Source organism: Carya illinoinensis, chromosome 13, assembly GCF_018687715.1.
Source record: "Carya illinoinensis cultivar Pawnee chromosome 13, C.illinoinensisPawnee_v1, whole genome shotgun sequence".
NCBI lineage: Eukaryota > Viridiplantae > Streptophyta > Magnoliopsida > Fagales > Juglandaceae > Carya > Carya illinoinensis.
The window spans coordinates 8,057,784-8,072,947 of record NC_056764.1 but is presented as its reverse complement, the minus strand read 5'-3'; the positions used below and the strand labels follow the sequence as shown (position 1 = coordinate 8,072,947).

General features: G+C 34.6%; 1 protein-coding gene across 2 annotated transcripts; it reads right to left on the bottom strand.

The window, feature by feature from the left end:
- Positions 1-79: 79 nt before the first annotated feature.
- On the bottom strand, positions 80-13,122 carry LOC122291683 (disease resistance protein RUN1-like). Of its 2 annotated transcripts, none has more exons than XM_043099549.1 (7): positions 12,690-13,122; positions 4,512-5,001; positions 3,034-4,138; positions 2,511-2,807; positions 1,623-2,393; positions 1,080-1,536; positions 80-990 (listed from the first exon to the last, which is right to left on the bottom strand). In XM_043099549.1, exons 1-7 carry the CDS (start codon positions 12,808-12,810, stop codon positions 782-784), a joined length of 3,450 nt encoding a protein of 1,149 aa, XP_042955483.1. In that variant the 5' UTR covers positions 12,811-13,122; the 3' UTR covers positions 80-781. The 2 variants fall into 2 exon arrangements, with proteins under 2 accessions (XP_042955483.1, XP_042955484.1); XM_043099550.1 differs by lacking the exon at positions 12,690-13,122 and adding an exon at positions 6,101-12,677.
- Positions 13,123-15,164: the final 2,042 nt, after the last annotated feature.

Sequence of the window (15,164 nt, the reverse complement as noted above, 5' to 3'; positions counted from 1 at the left end):
GGAAGAGTTGGAAGACATGCTTTGTAGCAGCAGAGGGACAATCTCTCTGTCTCCCTGTCAGTTATGATACCATGAAGAATTTTTAGAAATTCTATCTCACAAGATGAGATAGAGAGGTGTATTGTATTCCATATATAACAATGTTACAGAGTAGCCTCGGTGGACTTATACAAGGAAAGCTAAAATTATATTACAATTCTAAAATAGTTTGCAGCAAATTAACCATGTACAAATAAACACAACAACTAGTCTATTGGTGTGGAGGATTATATCCCATGATGTCCTCCTCCATTTCCTTAGTATACATAGTTGACTTCTTGGAACATTGCTGACAATTTCTTCTACATGTAAGTTTTGTGCAAATTTTTTGAACAAAAAGCAAGAGCAATCTGAGAAAAATTTCACCCTTTCTAAAATGATTTATGAGAGACTTATATGTCCTAACCTTGTATCGAATATGTCGCTTCGCACCTATAGTAAAAGCCCTTTGAAATACTTTTAAGCACATACTAAAAGCTCGTTTTGACATTTGAAGTATCTCAATATTTATAGATAAATAGTAGGTAAAATAATTTAAGTTAAAATATTTTATTAAATTTTGAAAAATGAAAGAGAAAATGTTGAATATTAAAAATATTACAAAGTTAAAAAATTATTTAAATCTAATTTTTTTAATATTATTTTTATTTTAAAATTAACTTAAAATTAGCTTTCCGTCATAGAGTAACAGTCGGCCCAATAAATCCAAGCCCAATCACTATTTACTATAGGACATAAATAATTACCCGAGAGAGTGGAGAAGAGCAAAAGTACTTGTGTTACGTTCTATATAGGACACGAAAGGAACGATCCCATCATATTCCCAGACCTTCGGTGGATTATGAGGTCTGTGTCTTGTTAGCTTTGTAACAGGAGTGTCCAGCATCAAATCATCTTCCATCATTTTCTTTTTCTTTTCACTGTACATGACCATTGAACCGGCCTCCTCCTCTACAAAACAATTTCAATGAATAAATTTATTTATAGTTTGCCACAATACTCATGTAATATTAAATTACCCACTACACAATATTAATTACCACGCTGAATGATGAGATGAACTCCACACTCCTTCACTCCAACGTACTCTAGAGCCTGTGAACACTCGAACTCGAAGGACACCTCGATTTCCTCGCCATTTGTCATCTCCTGACCATATGGGATTTTACTACCTCCACCCAATCCCACCTGAAGCAAAACTAAATGATTCACAGACCCTATCGGCTTGTAATAGAATAATCGATGAATAACTTGTCTGTGGCCTTTTGTTTTATTATGGAATACCACGCTAATTTCACCGTGCCACGCATGCAGATTGTCCTTATTTCTACAAACAACTCCAAATACTAATCCTTTAATCATTCTGTCTTGATCTGAAAGTGAAGGTATATGAAAGGAAATGGAAGACCCTATTCTCTTATGACTGAACCAATTTGGAATCTCGTCACCATACAAGTATATCTGACGCCTCTCAATCATATACGGCCACTTCCATTTCTGCCATTTGTAGAAATGTTCAGATCAGATTAGAGAATAAAAGAGAGTGAGTGATAAAGAGAGACCCAGAAAGAAAGAGGAAGTACCTGGAGCTCGAGAAGACTCTTCACAAAATCAATTTCTTCTTCTTGTTCCAGGCATCCTTCCAGGCTAACCGCTTTTGTAAATGCCAAATTCTCAAAGCCTTGAATGTCAACTAGTTTGTAGCTGCCCGCAAGCACAAGTGCATCCAATCGGGACTCCGAAATTGAGATTCTTTCTAGTGATTCGCAGCCAAATGCAAATAAGATCCGTAAATTTGTAGGGAGAGTTGAAATTGACCGAATGGATCTAGACTCAGCTAAATTTAAACGGGCTAATTTGGGAAGGTGACAGATGCTATGAGGGAGATCACGAAAATTGTTGACAGATAAATCCAAATCTTGGAGTAAAGATAAGCCCCCAAAATCAATGGGAAAGTCACCTTCCAATAAATTGCTGTTACTGAGACCTATTTTTACCAAAGACCTAAAAAGATGAAGGGAAACCCTTAGGAAATTTCCGAGATTCCAAGATCTATTTGGTACGATAATAGTAGTTCTGTCTGTGAAGTTCCGCATATTGAAGCAGCGACCCATGTGAAAAATTTTGAGAGATTTTAAGTTAGAAATGCTTTTCGGAAGACTCATAAGGCTAGTGCATCCGTTCAAATTCAGTAAAACAAGTCCTTTTATATATCCAATAGAGTCATGCAGCTCTACTAAGCTTGTGCAACCTTCAAGTATTAGTTCCTCTAGATTTGGGACTTGTAAGAAGTTCGGTGATTTGGTGAGATCTTCACAAAAACTGAGATTTAGAACTTTCAACTTGCTAAGTACCTGCCAAAAAAAAATTCAAAAAATGAGTAAAAAAATCTCGTGAGTTCTTTGTTTAACATCAAGTACTATTCAATAAAAGGCACACATAAAAACTAGGCATGGTAAGATTTTGCATACATTATTCTCCAACTTCCAGACTTGTTTGATTTTGCTATACTGCATGTCAAGCACAACAAGATTTTCAAGATAAAGTCTTGGCGGAAGAAATCTCAAGGGACAGTTATGCCAGCAAATCCATCTTAGCTCTTTGGAAAGATGCTCAATGCATCCTTTGAGTTTTAAATTTTTTACACCCTTGATTTGAAGCAATCTCAAATTCTTCATGTTTGCAAATGCTTCAGATTCCAAAGATATGACTTGGTCTTGATCATGTATGGGTGGATTTAGGCTGAGGCCCTCCACTACTTCTGATCCCTAACAGAATAAAAATGTTCAATTAGGAATGTATTTAATCATTTTTTTTTCAAAAGAATATAACACCTTTGGAATGGATGCGTGCTTGATTAAGTCACATGATGCATGCTTGCAAAATGACTAAACTCCCATGCATACCTACATATATAACACGTATATCATGCATGGTTCTGTAATACTTGGACATTCTTATATATATGATATAATAGGGGAAAATATCTCTTACCATATGGTTTTTTAGTACTTTCAACACATCTTCGTGAGACCACAATCTACTACGTATTCCTGGATGACGTGACTCTTGACGAACAATCTCCCTTCCCATATCTCGAATAAGATCATGCATACTCAAATTGGGATAATCAATTTTCACCAGAGACTTTTGAATGAGAATATTGATAGCAATATCTGGAAAAAATCCACATTCCTCTAGTATTTTGAAGACGTATTCTATGTTGACACCTGTAAAAAAACATGCAATATCTAGAAACACCTCCCTTGTAGCATGGTCTAGTGATTTGAAACTTATTCCAAGTATTTCCTGAATTTGGGCATCTGGACTCTTTCTAAATTTTTCCAATGTAGTTTTCCATTTAGTAATGCTTCTTCCCCGCAAATCAGAACCTAAAACTTCTAGTGCTAATGGAAGCCCACCAGCATAATCCACTGCAGCAATGGAAATCTCCCGAAAGTCATCTTCTGGATGGGGCATGTTGAAGGCATGCCAACTAAAAAGTTGAAGAGAATCTGAATGATTCATTTTTTCAACTTTGTAGGAGTAATTTACTCCTAGTTTAACCAGCAAGTGTTCATCTCTGGTTGTTATAATGACTCTACTTCCGGGACCAAAAAACCATTCACCATTTTTGGCTAACGTATATATTTGATCGAGTCGATCCACATCATCAAGAACAACAAGAACTCTTTTTTGGTGAAGTCTTTGTTTAATCAAACTGATTCCTTTGTCAACATTACCGATCGGCAATATTTTCACTTTCAAGATATCAAAAAGAAGTTGTTCTTGTAACTGAATTAGACCATTGGATTTTTCTGAAACTTCTCTAACATTTAAAAGACAACTGCTTCCTTCAAACCCGTTGCATATATGGTTATAGACAGCTTTAGCTAAGGTTGTCTTACCGATTCCACCCATCCCATACATACCCATGATGAGAAGTTCAGTAGTAGTACTTGTTCCAAGTTGTAATAAAGTTTTCATCTCTTCAACATGAAAATCTATTCCTACTGGGTGCTTGACAACATCCAAGCAAATGGGGTTCAATTTATACAAAACTTGTTCAACAATCTTCTCGATGAACCTTGCTTCAAACCTGATCATATCAATTCAAATGGGAAAAAGAGCAATGAAATAAGTATGAGAAGAGAGAAAGAAGAATGAAAAATTATCATGAGTGTTATCTTCTCAATTTATTAGGAATAGAAAAAAAATTGAAACATTGATATGCCATGGCCAAAAAGTGAGTTCTAGCTAATTTATTAGGAATTCCATTCAAATAAGTTTTTATAGATCAGTTTGCATGGAAATTAATTGTTAGGTACTCCCAAATAACATGCAATAATGTTTTCTTAAAAATTTTGTCAAGTTAATTATTTTCATCTAAGATCTCAAAGAAAATTAAAGCACAAAAGTCAATATCTTAAAAAACTGCATGAAAAAATACAAGTGCTTAGAATAATATATACCCATTTGCATCGCCCTGGAGGTCGTAGCCAGAACAATCCGCAGCTTCAGTGAAAGCCGCTCTCCATCGTTGCACCCTTTCCATATCTTCTTGAAATCTCTCTTCAAGTCTATCAAATGTTTCCGCAAAAGTCCCAGTTTGCTTTCGCATATCAGAGGGATTCACGTGGTAAAATATTGGGATAAAAATGTGGTTCATGGTACTTTTGCAATGAAGGATCTGAACAAGCTCATCAAGGCACCAACTAGAAGAGGCATAATCTTTGGAGAAAATTACAAGGGAAGTCCTTGACCCATGGATTACATTGATTAGTTCCTTGGATATATTCTCCCCTCTTGGAAGCTCATTATCATCGCAAAATGTCCGAATTCCAGTTCGCATCAAGGCAGAATAGAGGTGATCAGTAAAATTCTTACGGGTGTCTGCACCTCTAAAACTTAGGAAAACTTCGTAATCCCAATGGTTTGAACGAGGTTTGGTAGATGACCAGACTGAAAATTTACATAAAACCTCTGAGTAAATAGGGAAATGATGAAAAAAAAAACATATTTGGAGCCAAATTATAATTTCACACTAAAACATGACAGATGTGATGGGATGGACACATTAATATTTAAAAGAGCTAGAGTTAAACTCAAAAGAGATTCGCTATTCATTATTCCCACACATTATACTTATTTTTATTTTTCTATTTTATTTGATTCTTCCTAAACTAATTGAGTTTTTTTATTCATCATCCATACATCACACATTTAGTAAGCGAATAAATAAAAAATTAAAAAATTTATGTGTGGGGTGAAGATAATGAGTATAATTTTTCTTAATGAGAATCACTGTAATTAATGAAGTGCATACATATGTCTCGATATAAAATCACCAGCATGTCTACTATTTATAGGAAAGTAATAAAGTCACGACTATAAAACGAAGTTGTACAATTACAATATTAATTAATTATAAAACCATTATATAAGATTAGAATTATTTTTAATGAAGTTGTACAATTACCTTGATTAATTATAAAAATGAGTTACAAAATAGTTGTAATTAAGTATATTATTCACGACACTCGTAGAAATTGCACACAAATTGCCCAAAGATAAATCATTTGTAAAATCATATTATTAGAGGAATAACATGAATTAAAGAAAGCTTATGATTCTTGAACCTAACATAAATGTAAGGAAGGGGCACTCATAGTGGGCGCCTCTTCCCTTTTTCATGGGGGTTATGAAGTGATTCTTAAACCACATGAGCCTTGATGGCCAGCCGAGGTTACATTTAGAGAGGCCATTTACATTGCCCCTCCCCTTTGTGAATGAGGCACTTGCATCGCAAACAAGTTCTCTCTCTCAAATAGTTCTTTCTAGTCCCGACATTTAGGCTATGGAAAATGTGGCTATTGCTCTGGTATATTACCACGTTGCACACTACACCATATATACGAGAGATTTCGGATAAACAACAACGACGATGGAGAATCTATGAAACAATTGCACTAGATCCAAGATATTTTCGATGAGGTAATATTGTTTCTATTGTGTACTACGTGCTACATTGCAGATCTGCAGAAGGTAAAACGTCACTCACTATTGTCGCGATGCCACAAAACGGTGTGTTGCAGTGAGGGAATTGCTGCTGGGCAAGGTGCACCCTCGAGAGTACGACAATGATGCGAGCACCTCGTGTAGAGCCATGCATTGTGGTGGTGCAGCAGGTTGATCTACTAGGGGGAGATCCATTTGTAGGGCCGCGTGCAGAGCTACATGCTCTGTTGCAAATGGTGGCACTATAGTAGGACAAGAAATAACGGTGGCTGAAGTGCTTTTCAATGATGCTGTGCACGTCTCGGTTGCATCTCTCTGTGGAGGGTGGTGCATCAACTAGCATTGTCATGCACAGTGCTGCGCATGAGAGCAATGTAGCCAACGACATTGCGCCTGCCCAGGGTGCTGCGGCAATCATTGTTAGACACCAGGGATAGTAGTAGCTTTTTTCATGGAGGACCGTAGCCCATGACGGCTTCACCTAGAGGTGCGACGAACACCTCAATGTGACTAGCTCAGTTGCATGCACAACCATGAAGACGCTGCTAGCATCGCAGTCTGTAGCACAGTCGAAGGAGGAGTATCATTGCACACTATGCTGTGTGGGGTAGCACTGCCATGGCTTGCACCATGAAGATCAATGCGCCTTGTTGCGTTCACTAACCCTAGCCAAAGTTATGGCCAAAATATCAACAAGTGTACAAAATTGCCCCAAATCAAAATGTACATTTGCTCGAGCTGCGCTTGACAATGGGCTTGAGTGAATCTCAACCCATGATCATTGATTAAGTCTCATGCAACAGTGGGCTCGAGCAAAACTCAGCCCGTGATTTTGATCAAGTCTCACGCGACAGTGAAAATTCTCTGTATGTCTTTTCTTTTGTGTTCTTCAAAGACTTGCAGATGTTGTATACAGAGACTTTGCATTGATAATTGTGTTGAGAATGCTAGGTCAGTCCGTTGAGCAACGTAATAGGGGGCATAAATTGTTAATTTTCGAGCATATTGCATCTCAAAGAAGTGCCTTCTTAGATAAACATAGGTTCATCTCAGTTATAATCATTGAAAAGCACATTGAAGTGCACATGATGTATAGAATCACTTATCTATATATGAAAACATCATGAAAAGTTAGCCCACTAGAGTCTATAGAGGTTGTCCAAAGGAAGACAGTATTGAAAAAAATAAAAATAAATAAAAATAAAAAGTTTTGAGCTCCTCTAATGTCTATTCAGTTTTCAATTTCTGATGGAGCTTTCCCACCCAAATACACCATATGCAGGTAGTGTTTAACTTATTGCCTACTTTAATATTTTCAACTCAACTTAACTCCAAGTGTTCAATTTAATTAATGAAGAAAATAGGTCTTCATCTGCCTATAATAACACTAAGAGCAGACCTAATTTGTCTACATATTGTCATGCTAATTGTCTACTGTGACCAAGTTGTATCGGCAAATCTAATAGTGGGTTTAGATAAATATTAGCATAATTATTATATCTGAATAAATATAAGTATCCTTAAAAAGACAGCCTTTCGAATAAATAAACATTAGCATAATGATTTTTGAAAAGAACAATCATTTTAAGCAACCAAGCATACGATTTTTGAAATTAACAAGCATGATGATTTTTGCAAAGAACAATCATTTCAAACAACATATTTATTTTTAAGCCTATATGGACAATGTTGGACAAGCAGGTTTTTTTTCACCTAAATCTTTCCTTAAAACTAAAAAAAATTGCATGAGAACAGAAAGTGCTTAAGCAGCACGTTTGCTTCGATCAGTGAAAGTAAAGTATTTTTGCGGTTGAATATTCAACAATAACAACTATCAAGATTCAAAATCAACCCATGAATCTACAATACGCACAACATCTGGAGAAAAAAATACAAAACTAAAACCATTGTGAGATTTGTGCATGTCATCCAACAATCCAAGGAACCGCCCTCCATCATCTTCTTCGTTCATGCATGCTTGGAAAAAATAATGGGTACCGAATAGGGATTGTGAATAATACCTCTCGTGTATCTGAGAAGGGTCCTAAAAGCTTGATGTTGGCCACACGAAGAAGCTTTTTCGTTCCTTTGAGCAGTGGCTGATTAGTGGATTTTGGCCAACCAAGGGTTTGGAATGGACTAGCAAGCCTTGATAGACCACGAAGGTCAGCCAGAGCTCCTTGGCCGAATCCCAAATACTTGGGATAAAAGGGAACGTAAATTGCCGTTGCATGCGGCATGCAGGTGGACGTGAAGGAGTTAATGGCACGTGAAGAAGGAACGGGGTGCAACGGTGTGGACTGGGTCATTTGCAGTTGCACATTTTACATCGTTTATGTATTTCTGTTAGTTTGTTTATTTTACGTGTTAGTTTGTTTATTTTACGTAAGTCGCATGATCTACTTTACGTGTGTTTCCGTTCCCAGTTTGCTTGTATTTCAGATTTGTTGTACCAGGTTTTGCATATTTAAAATAGCCGTCGTTATCAATGAAAGGTATGAAAAATCTTATTCAAACCTTGCGGTACTTTCTCACCCAAAGAGAACTTGTTATTTACTTTTGTAATTTCTGAGTTGGGACCTATCACCTCGCACACACTGGGTTTGGGACCTCCGTGTTCTTGTTTCTGATATGAAGGGAGCTAGTTGTAGCACTTGATTAGATGGAATCCGTAAATTACACCACAGTGATCCCAACTTTTCCCTCGGTGCGAAATTAGCCCACCCATCACAACAAGGTTGATATTTTGGCAGCAATCCCCACGTGCCATGTTATATAAATTGAAGCAAAATATGTTTAGTTAGTAGGAAAATGCCACTAGGTCCCTCATTTTATCTCCTTCATTTTAACTATTTAAGTATTTTTAAATTTTTAATTTTAATTTTGTATTAGTTTGGTATTATTTTTATTTTTTAAAAAATAATATAAGATGTTTAAAAAATATGAAAAAGGAAAAGAAAAAGAAAATAAAAAAGTGGGTTTAGTATAAGGGGGCACGCTCTAATTTTGTTCTCATCATTTTGACCGCTCATGCATTTAATTTTTTTTTCTTTTCTTTTTTTAACTTAATAATTTAGGAAGTGAGTACTAATAAATTAGAATTTTTTTTTTAAAAATAAATATTTAAAGATGTTTAAAAAATGTGAAAAAACTAAAAAAAAAAAATCTAAAATTAAGGATTTGGAGGGGAAAACAATAGATTTTGATCTTGAAAATATGCAAATTGAGCACAACTAGTGATTATGGTGTATGTTCCGAAAAGAGCTTTCCGAATTAAGTTCATATGCACGTTTCCAATAACCATAGCTAAAGTTATGACCAAAATTCTGAGAAGTGCACAAAATTGTCCCAAATCAACATGTGCGTTCGCTTGAGTTGTGCTCGACAGTGAGCTCAAACGAATCTCAACCCATGATCATCGATCGAGTCTCGTGCAACAGTAGACTTGAGCGAAACTCAACCCATAGAGATCAACGTGCTATGTTGCAAGTAGAGTTGTGCATTTCTCAACAAAAGCACTATCCTTTGCTGTGCACAGAGCAGCGCAGCACCATGGTGGTGCTGCGAGTGCGCGCAGAGGAGCACGACAAGCTTCATGACTACCCTTGAGCTTGAAGGGTGGCACGGAATTCTTGGGTGGCAGCGTTACATGATTTTTTCTTTTTCTCTTCCGTTACAACCACTGTAGGCTGTAACCGTTGGGGAGGATGAAGAAGAACAATTTTTGTCTTTTAACAAACAGCTGGGCTGGAAAATGGATCTAGACTCAAATGGTTGGGTTTATTTTTTATTTTTTCGGCCTAGCCACTGTAAATTTTGTTTTAGCAAAATCCATCTATTTTAATTAAAAAAAATGGATTTAGGCTGGGGCTACAAAATGAAACGGGCTTGGGTTTGTTTGAAAATCATCTTTGGGCCCAAAGCAATTTTTTATTTGTGCTGAATCGTTTTTGGGCAATTTTTTTAATGATATTTGTGTTAAATCCAGCCCATATCATTTTCACGTTTTTTATAAAGCAAATAGTCAAATAATTTTTTCTATAAAGAAACATGCCTTTAAGCGAGCCCAGTAGGCAAAGGTAGGCAAAGGCCTTCTTTGCATTTGGGGTGCAACCCACTGTGGCAGGCCCCGTTACACTGGAAATTGTTAAAATAATAAAATTAGGTAAATGTTTTTGTGGTGTTTTGAACCAAGACCCTACACAGAAGGGTGATGAGATCAACTATTGGGCTAGAGCTTATTGTTAATGAGCTTTTTGATTTTATTTAAGTCAGTGTGTCATTGTGGCACATTTGCATGTGATTATGGTTATTGAATATATATGTATACCATGATATTATGATATATTTCCTCGCATTTGTTAGGCATTAAATTTTATGTTATAAATTTTCTAGATTTTTGTTTATTGTGAATATATTTATATAAATGAATTATTATTTTATTACACAAAGAGATGTTTTTGATGCTTTTAACGTGATATTGGAGAAGTCTATACCCAATTTGATTTTATACCCAATTTGATTTAAGACTTATTGCAAATAGCGATGTTAGGGAGAATTGCTAGAGGTTTAGGAGCTATATGGTCACTCATTGACTCAGTGATATTATTTCTCGAATGGAGAGATGGTATACTAAAATGTGTTGTTGAGGCATAGGAAGATGGGTGTGAAGTTTGAGAAATTGAAGGTTTTCTCACTAATGTGATCCATCTCCTTTATTTAGAAGAGTCAAAGAGAAAAGACAATATGTGAACAATTTCTACGTAAAAGTTCCTATACATGTACATTAAGGATATTGAATAATAAAAATATTGTTTCACCATATATATGCGATTCCAAATCTTTTTTAAGGAAAATATATTATTCAGTTAAAATATTTTTTCAAAATCACAATCGTATGAGTTATATGATAAAAATAATTATCTCGCAGTTTAATGACTTGTTGAGAATATATTTATAAATGAATTATGGCGCAAAGCAATTGTTACATCCAACTTGGGTTGATGTAATATGGAGTTGCAGCCTTAATTCTGACTTATCGTCCTTATATCAAGTTTATTCACCTTTTAGAAACATTGAGTGACTATTTTGTACAAACACGAATTCTATTAAAAATCTAGAGGATCTAAATTTGATCATTTTTTGTTTGAGTCAAGAAAACTACTTGTATTTTCAGTGAAGGTGGGGAATTGTAGATTTTTTGTAACATTTGTTTTTTGAAAAGAACGTTTCATTACACATTACTTTAACCTTAATATTTTCAAAACCTTTTTTTAAAAAAGATAGCTGAAAATAGTGGGAGTAATTCAACAACTAGTGTGAGGATATATTTAAGTGATGGTGTGCCATTAGTGATAGTGACTTCCAAAATTCATAGAATATAAAGATCTTCGTAAAAAGTGTAATAGCTATATATTAGTATTCTCTTGTCTTTTAGAGGCTAGAAGAGAACATTTGTAATATGGCTATGCTAAAGGTACTAAATTCACATACTAGGAACCCCAACATAGAATTTTATATTCATTTCGGTTCAACTGAGGTCCTTGATCTGATTGACAAAGGAAAAGTGAGGCTGATAGAGGTATAGATTCATCTCTTGGCACTAATTGAGTTGCATTTAGATAACTATTGATTATACATTTATTGAAATTTTCTTGAATGAGTCAAACAGTTGACTCTCGCAGGAGAATTAGATGTTTATTTTTTTTTAATAAATGTTTAGGCACTAAGTATATTGAGCATATGATTGTTGCTTATACTATTTTGATACAGAAAAAGAATGAATGCTGCTAGCACTGTTTTCATGTGGCCTAAACGAACCATCTATTCAAAGATCCTCAATGTACCTAGTCGTTTTTATTAATGACCTACTGAATAAAATGGAATTCTCTAAACGCTATTGACAATGTTAGAAAAGTGTTCTCATAAGAGATATGATGATCTGGTTGTCTTAGATTATTAAGTATCACATAATTAGAGGTTTTTCATACTACAGGGTGATAGACATAAGTTTGTGAAAAGTAGCTAAGATTTCACGTCTTCTGAGATTGTGTATAAGAAAAACAGTTTCTAAAAGCTCTTATTCAAAACCCATAGACAAGATTGAGGCATATAGACCTGGGGTCTTGCACACTATATGTGAGTGCGAGATGTAAGAAATGGTCACCCATAATAGGCACCCCTTATGGGTTATGAAGTGGTTCTTAAGCCATTTTATGAGTCTTGTTGGCTGGCCCTTAATGGCCTGTCGGGGGTACATTTAGAGGGGTTATTGCCCCTCCTCCTTGTGGATGAGGAACTTGCATCACAAACAAATGCTCTCTATAAAATAGTTCTTTCTAGTCCCAACATCTAGTTTGTGAAATATGTAGATGTTATTCTGGTATATTACCACATAGCACACTCCACCATCGATACAAGAGATTTTGGATTAACAACAACGACGATTGAGAATCTGCAAAACAATTGCCATCGATCCAAGATATTTCCGACAATGTAATATCGTTTTTGTTGTTTATTTTGATCTAGAATTTTTAATAATAAAGTCTATAAATCATGAAAATAAAAATAGTAATAGACGCAACATCGTATTTATTGTGATCATGTGCCAGAGAGAGTGGGGAAAATGGTACCTTCTTTGCTCATTTGGTCTCCAACAACGAGAACCTTTCGATGTTTGTTTTGGCCTTGGAATCCTGGATCCAGCTTACGCTTCAAGCTTCCTCTCGCAGGGGTAGTTTGGGCACCTTCCATGGTTGGGAAGTTAGATCAATGATAGAAAGGGAGAGATGTTGGGATTAGCAAGGGCCAGAAATTGTAGTAATTTTGGTAATCAAAGAGAAAATATGTAGATCGAATGAAGGCTCAGTTTTGAGTTTGAACCAATATATACATACATATGTATGTGTGTGTGTGCGGGGTGAGGGGGAAGTGGGTAGAACAACACTCCTGTTAATTTTCTTAAGAGGCGTTTCAAAGCATATAGTCTTCTAAGTTGTATTTTTTTTATCCACGGAGGTCAATTCTTAACCATTTAATTCATACAACTCCTAATTTTCCGGTCGTTCAACGATAGATATTAACGATCCTCTTTCCCTCGTTCTAGATGATTTGATTATATACATGAAATTAAGAAGTATCTAGCTATAATATTTACTTGAGGCCAGGGGCCGGTCTTTTAATTCTACCCAAGATCTCAGAGAATACATGAAGTCGAAAAGCAAGAAAATAATAATTCAATGGATGGGTAAGTACGTAGTTGACTTGGCAGTACTTGACTTGGCACGATCAAAGAATAAAATGAACCTCAAGACGCGTTCAAATTATAATTCTCATCAGCGTAAAATTTACGACTGCTCAAGATCGTTCAAAGTCTAAAGTACTGCATGCATGCCTTGGCTGGCACGCAAAACTGGAGTCACACCAGTTACCAACTTTGTTTTTCTTTTCCAACGTTCTAGAAAACCCCGTTTTTAAAATGAGAAATAGATTTTATTTCATTTAATAAAATTAAAATTATAGATGTGACTATAAATATAAACGAAACTCAAATTATAAATCAAATTACTAATTTGTGTAGAGTTTTTTTATATAAAAATTTCTTTATGATGGATATTGTCTTAATTTTTATAAACTCTTCAATTATAAAATCTTATGAGATATGAAACTCTGTAAAAATAGAGTTATTAATCTCGATTTATCTGAAAATATAACAATCTATAAAAATAGAGATAACTATCTCCCAATTTTCAAAGGATGAGATCAGGATATCCAACGTCCTAGAAAACTAAACGTTGAAACACTTACTTTATTGCGCGCGCTCGATTGGTTTGGAACATTAATATCAAAGATAAATAATCTATAAAATCCAATTATAAGTGGAAAATTAATGGAATCACATAAAAAAAAAAAAAAAATTATCAAAGAAACCATGCATATATATATAAACTCGATTAAAATCATGAAAACAAAATTAAAATAATAGACGCATATATAATCGTATCTATTTTGATGTGCGTTTATAGAGAGCGGCAAAAATGCAGGCACTGCCTTTTTTTCTCATCTCACAATAACCTTGATCAGATATATAATATTGCTCATTTCGGCCACCAATTTTGAAGACGTTTCAAAGCAATATTTGCGAAATTTTTTGTTTTTATTTTTTTCGAGACATGGAATTCCGCAGAGGCCAATGCAGAGAAGCGTTTTCAATGCCTTTGCCCGGTCCTAATCACAAAATGCATTATAATATTTAAAAACATTAATTACAAAATTGATAAACTTACAACCATACTTAATCAAGACATGATTCATGTAAAAACACAATTAAACTTTTATATGCAGAACACTCATTTCTTCTACATGTAAGTTTCGTGTAATTTTTTTTTTAACAAAAAACAAGATCAGCAATTCGAGAAAAATTTCACCTTTTTTTAAAATGATTTATTAAGAGATTATATGTCCTAAAGTTGTATCGAATATGTTGCTTCTCACCCATATGGTAAAAGGCCTTTGTAATGTTTTTAGGCACATACTAAAAGCTCGTTTTAATACTTGAAATATTTCAAAATTCTATAAATAGTAATGAAATAATTTGGATTAAAGTATGTTATTGAATTTTTGAAAAAGAGAGAGAAAATATTGAATAAAAATATTATAAAATTAAAAATTGTTTGAATTTAATTTTTTTAATATTATTTTTATTTTAAAACTTGAAAATATTGTATTGATTTTTTTAAAAGTTGTATTGATTTTTATGCTTGGATGATGATTAAATGAAAATTTTGAAAATTTGAAAATTTGAAAATCTGAAATTGAAAAGTATTTTGTATTTCAATGATATTTGAAAAAAAAAAATTATGAAATTTTTTTAGAATTTTATATCTCTATCTTTTTGTCCAAATCATGTCCTTTTAAGTCGGTTAACTAGTAACTTCAAGAGAATTTATCTAACCGTTAACATGACCACAAGGGGCCATAGTTTGTTTCAAACGCAAAGGAAGACCATCTGATCTTAGCTCGATCGGTGCTAGCTCGCTTGGCTTTTGATCAGTTCTTCTAGTTCTAGCTGCCATATATATTTGTAAACTGGCTAAACGATGGACATA

Coding starts and splice junctions, on each gene's coding strand:
- LOC122291683 (XM_043099549.1), bottom strand. CDS start 12,810: ATGGAAGGTGCCCAAACTACCCCTGCGAGAGGAAGCTTGAAGCGTAAG. Junction 2,808..3,033: donor AAGTACTAAAAAACCATATG/GTAAGAGATATT, acceptor TTATTCTGTTAG/GGATCAGAAGTAGTGGAGGG. Junction 2,394..2,510: donor TCTGGAAGTTGGAGAATAAT/GTATGCAAAATC, acceptor TTTTTTTGGCAG/GTACTTAGCAAGTTGAAAGT.